The 8,338-nt window shown below is 41.2% G+C and overlaps 1 protein-coding gene across 1 annotated transcript; it reads right to left on the bottom strand.

The window, feature by feature from the left end:
- Positions 1-619: 619 nt before the first annotated feature.
- On the bottom strand, positions 620-1,484 carry LOC112625463 (homeobox protein VENTX-like). The gene has a single exon (XM_025386737.1). It carries the CDS (start codon positions 1,477-1,479, stop codon positions 697-699), a length of 783 nt encoding a protein of 260 aa, XP_025242522.1. The 5' UTR covers positions 1,480-1,484; the 3' UTR covers positions 620-696.
- Positions 1,485-8,338: the final 6,854 nt, after the last annotated feature.

The raw sequence follows: 8,338 nt of genomic DNA, 5'->3' as shown, positions 1-8,338 counted from the left end.
TTTACTGTTTCCAACTGGAAAACCAGTTTTTCCAACACTTTTTAAAAAATGATCCTTTTATCGTACGCTGAAAGCCCTACCCATGACAAGCCCACTTCTGCATCTGACTCTGTTCACTGACCCTTCATTTACTTCCTAAACCGACCCTTTCGGTAACTTTCAGTGAAGAGGTGGCTTTAATAAATATATTCTCAGGGCCGGGAGTGGTGGCTCACGCCTGTAATCCCAGCACTTTGGGAGGCTAAGGCGGGCGGATCACGAGGTCAGGAGTTCAAGACAAGCCTGGATAACATGGTGAAATCCCGTTTCTACTAAAAATAGAAAAAATTAGCTGGGCGTGGTGGCTTGCGTCTGTAATCCCAGCTACTCAGGAGGCTGAGGCTGGAGAATCGCTTGAACCTGGAAGGTGGAGGTTGCAGTGAGCCAAGATCACGCCACTGCACTCCAGCCTGGGCGACAGAGCGAGACTCTGTCTTAAAAAAAAAAATACATATATATACACATATACATATATATATATAGAGAGAGATAGATATATACATACATATATATCTATTCTCCAGAAATCTCCAGAATCTTTGTGTGGTCAGGGTGAGAGGCGCCACCACGATGTAAACACAACAGCTGAGTCCTCCAGGTAGGAGCCAGGTGCAATCCGCAAGACCGTGAGCGTGGGAGAGAGTCAGAGGCGCTTCCTCAAAAGGCATCCCCCGTCTCCGGCAGAGCGCACAGGCCCCAGGGCCCCGTGGACAGGGCTGGTCCCGGTGCAGGCAGGCCACTTCCTGCGGTCGGGGAGTGGTGCGCCAGAGGTTGCCTGCAGCAGGAAGCCCCCGTAGAGGCCAGGGCCTCCTGTTCCACTTGGCAGAGACCCCAGAAGGAGCCCGGGGGCAGCATCAGAGCCTGGGGCCCAGGCAGGGGTGCCCAAGGGCACAGCAGCTGCAGGCCATTGGCAAGGCCAGAAGACGGTGAGTGGAAAGCTGGGGGCACGTGGAGAGACCCCAGGAAGGGGCTGTTCGGTGGGACTTCTTGCATTTGTCGTTTGTGTTTCATCCGGCGATTCTGAAACCAGGTTTTTATCTGGACCTCTGAGAGCTGCATCTCCCTGGCCAGCCTCTTCCGCTCAAGAGGGCTCAGGTACTGGTGGTGCTGGAAGACGCCCTCCAAGGTGCGGACCTGCTCCGTGGTGAAGGCTGTGCGGACACGGGGGCCCCGCAAGGTATTTGGCTCCTTACTCAACCCAGCCACGGTCCTCTCCCGCGCAGGCAGATCTGAGGACGTGGCGGCCTCCTTGATGCTGGTGGCCTGAGGGGGCTCCCGGGCGCCGGATATCTGGCCCGGGCCAGGGAGGCTCCCCGGGGAGACGTCGGCAGGCCTGGGCGTGGGGGTCAACCCTGAGCAGCTGCTCTGGGAGAGCCAGTCCACAGAGCCAAAGCTGGAGGGCTGCTGCTGGCCACGAGGTGGGGAGGAGGAGAGGCGCATGGCGGCCAGGTGGGCCGGAGGGAAGGCCGGGCGGGGCTGGCCAGGCGCAGGATCCACCCGATCTCGTGAGATTTATTCACTATCGTGAGAACAGGGTGGGGAAAAGCCCACCCTGTGATTCAATTACCTCTTACCGGGTCCCTCCCACATGTGGGGTTTATGGGAGCCGCAATTAAAGATGAAATTTGGGTGGGGACACAGTCAAACCATATCCATAATCTCAATAGATGCAGAAACAGTATTTGATAAAATCCAGCATCCCTTCACAATAAAAAACCCTATACAAACTAGGCATAGAAGAAACTACCTCAAAATTATAAAAGCTATCTATGACAAACCCACAGTCAATGTCATACTGAATAAGAAAAAGTTGAAATCATTTCCCCTAAAAACTGGAACAATAGAACACCACTTCTATTCAATATAGTACTGGAAGTACTAGCCAGAACAATCAGGCAAGAGAAAGAAATAAAGGGCATCTGTATTAGTCCATTTTCATGCTGTTGATAAAGGCATACCCTACACTGGGCAATTTACAAAATAAAGAGGTTTATTGGACTCACAGTTCCATGTGGCTGGGAAGACCTTCATCATGGCAGAAGGTGAAAGGCATGTCTCACATGGCAGCAGACAAGAGAGGAGAGCTTCTCAGAGATGGTATCTCATTGTGGTTTTCACTTGCATTTCTCTAATGATCAGTGAGGTTGAGCTTTTTTCATGTGATTGTTGGCCACACATATGTCTTCTTTTGAAACGTGTCTGTTCATGTACTTTTCCCACTTTTTAATGGGGCCGTGGGATTTTTCTTATAAATTTGTTTAAGTTCCTTATAGATGTTGGATATTAGAACTTTGTCAGATGCATAGTTTGCAAATGTTTTCTCCTATTCTGTAGGTTGCCTGTTTACTCTGTTGATAGTTTCTTTTGCTGTGCAGAAGCTCTTAAGTTTCATTAGATAACTTTTGTCAACTTTTGCTTTTATTGCTATTGCTTTGACGTTTTCATCATGAAATCTTGGCCTGTTCCTATGTCCAGAATGGTATTGCCTACATTGTCTTCCAGGTTTTTAGTTTTACATTTAAGTCTTTAATCCATTTTAAGTTAATTTTTGTAGATGGTGTAAGAAAGAGGTACCATTTCAATCTTCTGCATATGGCAAGCCAATTATCCCAGCACCATTTATTGAATAGGGAGTCCTTTTCCTATTGCTTGTTTTTGTCAGCTTTGTGGAAGATCAGATAGTTGTAGGTGTGTGGCCTTATTTCTGGGCCCTCTATTCTGTTCCATTGGCCTATATATCTGTTTTTGTACCAGTACCATGGTATTTTCGTTACTGTAGCTGTAATATAGTTTAAAATTGGGTAGTGTGATGCTTCCAGCTTTGTTCTTTTTGCTTAGGATTGCCTTGGCTATTCAGGATTTTTTGGTTGTTCTTTCATACGAATTTTAAATTAGTTTTTCTAGTTCTGTGAAGAATGTCGTTGGTAACTTAATAGGAAGAGCACTGAATCTATAAATTGCTTTGGGCAGTATGACCATCTTAATGATATTGATTCTTCCTCTCCACGAACATGGAAAGTTTTTCCATTTGTTTATGTCATCTCTGATTTCTTTGAGCAATGTTTTGTAGTTCTCTTTGTAGAGATCTTTCACCATCTCATTGGTTAGCTGTGTTCCTAGGTATTTTATTCTTTTTATGGCAGTTGTGAATGGGATAGTGTCCCTGATTTGGCTTTCAGCTTGATTGTTGTTGGTGTATAGGAATGTTAGTGATTTTTGCCATTGATTTTGTATCCTGAGACTTTTCTCAAGTTGTTTGTCAACTTAAGGATCTTTTGGATTTAGACTATGGGGTTTTCTTGATATAAGATCATGTCATCTGGAAACAGAGATAGTTTGACTTCCTCTCTTCCTATTTGGATGCCCTTTATTTCTTTCTCTTGCCTGATTGCCCTGGCCAGGACTTCCAATACTATGTTTAATAGGAGTAGAGTTTTCCAAAGTTATTTCTGCTATTGATTTCTACTTTCAGTCCATTATGGCCAGAAAAGATGCTTGTCATTAATTCTATTTTTGTAAATTTTTTGAGACTTGTTTTGTGCCTAACATGTTATCTATCTTAGAGAAAGTTTAATGTGTTGATGAGTGGAATGAATATCGTGCAGCTGTTGAATAGAATGTTCTGTAAATGACTGTTAGAACCATTTTATCTAGAATGCAATTTTTTTTTTTTTTTTTTTGAGACAGAGTCTTGCTCTGTCACCCAGACTGGAGTACAGTGGTGTGATCTCAGCTCACTGCAGCCTCTGCCTCCTGAGTTCCAACGATTCTCCTGCTAGAGTGCAATTTAAATCCAATGTTTGTTTGTTGATTTTCTGTCTGGCTGATCCACCCATTGCTGAAAGTGAGGTGGTGAATTTCCCTACTATTATTAAATTGAAGTCTATGTCTCTCTTTAGATCTAATGATATTTATTTTACATATTTTAGTGCTCTGGTGTTGAGTGCAGATTATTTGTTTATTTTTTCTTTTTTTCTTTCTTTACTTTTTTTTATTCTTTTATTTTTTTGATACAAGGTCTCACTCCATTGCCCAGACTGGAGTGCAGTGGCACAATCATGGCTCATTGCAGTGTTGACATTCTGGGCTTAAGCAATCCTCCCACCTCAGCCTCCTGAGTAACTGGGACCACAGGCGTGCACCATCATGCTGTGCTAATTTTTGTATTTCTAGTAGAAACAGCATTTGCCGTGTTTCCCAGGCTGGTCTTGAACCCCTGGGCACAAGCAATCCACCCTCCTTAGCCTCCCAAAGTGCTAGGATTACAGGCATGAGCCACTGCACCTGGCAAATGTTTTTACAGTTGTTATATTCTCTTGCTAAATTGACCCCTTTATCATTATATAATGATAGCTTTGTCTCTTTTTGCAGTTTTTGTCTTAAAGTTTATTTTATATACCATAAATATAGCTACTCCTCCTCCTTTTGGCTTCCATTTTCATGGAATATTATTTTCCATCCCTTTACTTTCAGTCTATGTGTGTCCTTATAGGTGAAGTAAGTCTCTTGTAGGCAACATATATATATATATGTTTTTTTTAGATCCATTCAGCCACTCTATTTTAACTGTAGAATTTAATACATGTACATTTAAGGCTATTATTGATAAATACAGACTTACTCCTACAATTCTGTTGATTTTTTTCTGGTTATTTTGTAGATCTTTTGTTTCTTTCTTCCTCTCTTGTTGTTTACCTTTGCAGTTTGGTTTGTTTCTATAGTGATAAGCTTTGATTCCTTTCTCTTTCTCATTTGTGTATCTGCTGTAAAGTTTTTCCTTGTGGGTACTCTGGGGCTTACAAAAAAATCTTATAGTAATAAAAGACTACTTTCAATTGATAGCAATTGAACTTTGGTTACACACAAATATTCTAGACTTTTACTCTCTTCCCCACAATTTGTAATCTTGTTATCTTAATTTATATCTTCTCATATTGTATATTCCTTAACCATTTATTATAGCTGTGTTATCACTGACCACTTCAACATTTAACCTTCATTGTAGAGATTTGAAAGATTATATACTATCATTAAAGTAATGGATTATTCTGAATTTGACTATGAATTTACCTCTACCATTGAGTTTTATACTTTCATATGATTTTATAGTGATTAATATCTCTTCACTTCTGTTTGAAGCTCTTCTGCAATACTCAGTCTGCCATTATTCCCCACTCCCCTCTCCCCCGACCTGCTGCTTCCAGTGTATTTTTCATCTTAGAAATTATGTATATAATTTTCTTCTCTCAAAATTTGGAGAAATTTTCATCTCTTTTATGTCACAACATGTTCTATCTTTCCTTTAGCTTTTTTAATTTATGGCATATAGTTCTAATAACTGTCCTTATCTGCTAATGCCAATAGCTGTGTCATTCTGGATCAGTTTTGAATTATTTTTTTCCTCATTATGCACGATATTTTCTTGCTTCTTGGTGTGCCTGGTAATTTTTTATTCAGCCCCAGCATTGTGAAATTTATCTTATTGGTCACTCGATATTTTTTATGTTCTTATAAACATTTTTGAGTTCATTTAAACTTTTGGGTCTTGCTTTTAAGATTTGTCAGGTAGGGCTAGAGCTGTGTGTAATCTAGAACTAAACAACTTTATCCAAGACCCTATAAATTAAGAGCTTTCCTAGTCTCACTGAGGCAGCAAGTCCTATTCCTACCCCTATGTGAGCCCTGGGTATTGTTACCTCTAATCCTTTTCATAGATTATTTCCCTAGCTTCAGGCAGTTTCCTCACATGCCTGTGCTGATCAATACTCGGCTGAGGATTCTAGAATGACCCTCTGCAGATATCTGGAGGTCACTGTGCAGCTTTAATCTAGTCAGATTTCTCTCCTGCAAACTCTAGCCACTTCCATCTCTCTGGCCTCTTAATTCCATTTCCTTAACTCTGGAAACATGCTAGGCGCCACCTGAGTTCTCCCGTCCTGTGCCACAGCCTGGCAATTCTCTCACAGCAATAAACAGAAGCAGTCCTAGGGTTTACCTCTTGTTCCCTCAGGTATCATTGTCTTTTGTGGCCTTATGTCCAATGTCTTGCAAATCATTGTTTCATGTATCTGTCTATTTGAGATTTTCATTTTAATCACTTCTGGCAGAAGGAGCTACCTAGTCCCTATTCATACATCGTGATCAAAAGTGGGAAAAACACTATACAATGTCGTAAAATAAACTATAGAGTTTGTTTCAAAATGATATAATTGTGTTTATTCTTACTGATGGGATTTTAAAGATACCATTTGTTACCCATCCAGGAGGAAAGAAATGAATCTCTAGGAAGGAGTACCCAAACCCCCATATAGTGCTATAATCAGGAAAAGGAAAAAAATAACGTCTATTTTAATTATATGGAAAGGTAATTGCATCATCTCAATTAAGTTGTATGGCCTGCTAGTGAGAGGAAGAATATGTTGCTGCTCTTTAGCTCCTACACATAAAAGGTGGCAATGAATACATGCTGCTTATGATAATAGTAGATAAGATCAAAAGAGATCTTTTTCAGTTTTCTTAATAATACGATATATATTAAGGTTTTCAAACTGAAAATATTGAGATTTAATAAGCTTTAAGGATTAGTATGTGAGATACATGTAGGTATTTGTTCGGTAATATCACATGCCCTCTGTACGTAGACGACAAGTACCCCATAGCAGTTTGTCACTTAAAGGACTTGCCCTTTGCCAAAGACCATATTACAACATGCAAAAGTTCCTGTAGTTTCTAAAATCTCCTCAAGAGAAACTAGGATTCTGTTTCCAGGCTGGCATAAACTACTAATGATTTATGAGATACTTTTCCTATGCAAGGGCAATGGAAACAACTAGCTTTGCCACAAGACTACTGTCTCATTTTTCTGAGAATTATAAGATCTGGAGAAAGAACAGTAAACCTAATATAAGACTTATTGTTTTTATCAGAATTTTTTTGAAAGGAAGCAGCTGGCTCGGATAGCCAGCAATGTCATAGCAAATGAAAAACTTGTTCCTGCTTTATTTTTTTTAAGTCAATAACAAAATCATCAGGTAACTATTGTTGAAATAAGATCAAAATTCCAGAAATTTTGGCACATCTTTTTGTTGTTTACTTAAGTTTTCCACGCAGGAAGAAATGAGAGGGATTGACTACCAAATAGAAGTTGGTGACTATGGCACTTAGTTCTAACACAGCAGTTCCACGGGTTTTATACTGAGTACAACCCTAGATCCCCTACATATAGATTTCCGAGAATTGTTTGTTTTGGAACCCACAGGAGAGAAAGGCTCTTGTACTCACATGTAAATAAACTTCAGAAGACTGATAATACATGTTTGGAAATGGATGAAGCATATATTTTCAAAGCAAGAAGAGTCACAGTATATGAGGGAAAATACACATCTGAATATAAATTCAGATATACATATGAAAAAAACACACAGGATTTGCAGTATTTGTTTAGAAGATATTGAAAATATCTAAAGATTCAAGAAATTTGTTCATGGAAGTACAACATATATTATAGATACCTTTGGTTATTGAAATCTATTTTTTAAGAATACCTCTAGTAATTTCCCATGGCTGCTGTAACAAAGTACCACAGACTGAGTGGTTTAAAACCAAAGAAGTTCATTTTCTTGCTGTTCTGGAGGCTTAATCAAAATCAACATGTTGGCAGGACCAAGCTTCTTCTTAATGGTCTAGGGAAGGATTCTTCCCTGACTCTCATCTTCTGATAGCTTCAGATATTTCTTTCCTTGCAGCAGCAGAGCCCCACTCTCAGCCTCCATCTTCCCTCTGTGTCTCTGTCCTCACATGGTGTTCATCTCCTTCCAGTGTGTCTGCAATCTCTTTTGTTTTGTGTATGTTTGTTTGTTTGTTTGTTTGTTTGTTTGTTTGTTTTGAGACGGAGTCTCGCTCTGCCGCCCAGGCTGGAGTGCAGTGGCCGGATCTCAGCTCACTGCAAGCTCCGCCTCCCGGGTTCACGCCATTCTCCTGCCTCAGCCTCCCGAGTAGCTGGGACTACAGGCGCCCGCCACCTCGCCCGGCTAGTTTTCTGTATTTTTTAGTAGAGACGGGGTTTCACCGTGTCGGCCAGGATGGTCTCGATCTCCTGACCTCGTGATCCACCCATCTCGGCCTCCCAAAGTGCTGGGATTACAGGCTTGAGCCACCGTGCCCGGCCTGTTTGTTGTTTTTGAAACAGGGTCTTGTTCTGTCACCCAGGCAGTGGCACGATCTTAGCTCACTGCAACCTCCACCTCCTGGTTCAAGCAATTCTCCTGCCTTAGCCTCCCACCAAGTGGCTGGGATTACA

The sequence above is a fragment of the Theropithecus gelada genome, chromosome 5, assembly GCF_003255815.1.
Source record: "Theropithecus gelada isolate Dixy chromosome 5, Tgel_1.0, whole genome shotgun sequence".
Lineage (NCBI taxonomy): Eukaryota > Metazoa > Chordata > Mammalia > Primates > Cercopithecidae > Theropithecus > Theropithecus gelada.
The sequence above is the reverse complement of the archived record's forward strand: the minus strand, read 5'-3'. Positions and strand labels throughout refer to the sequence as shown.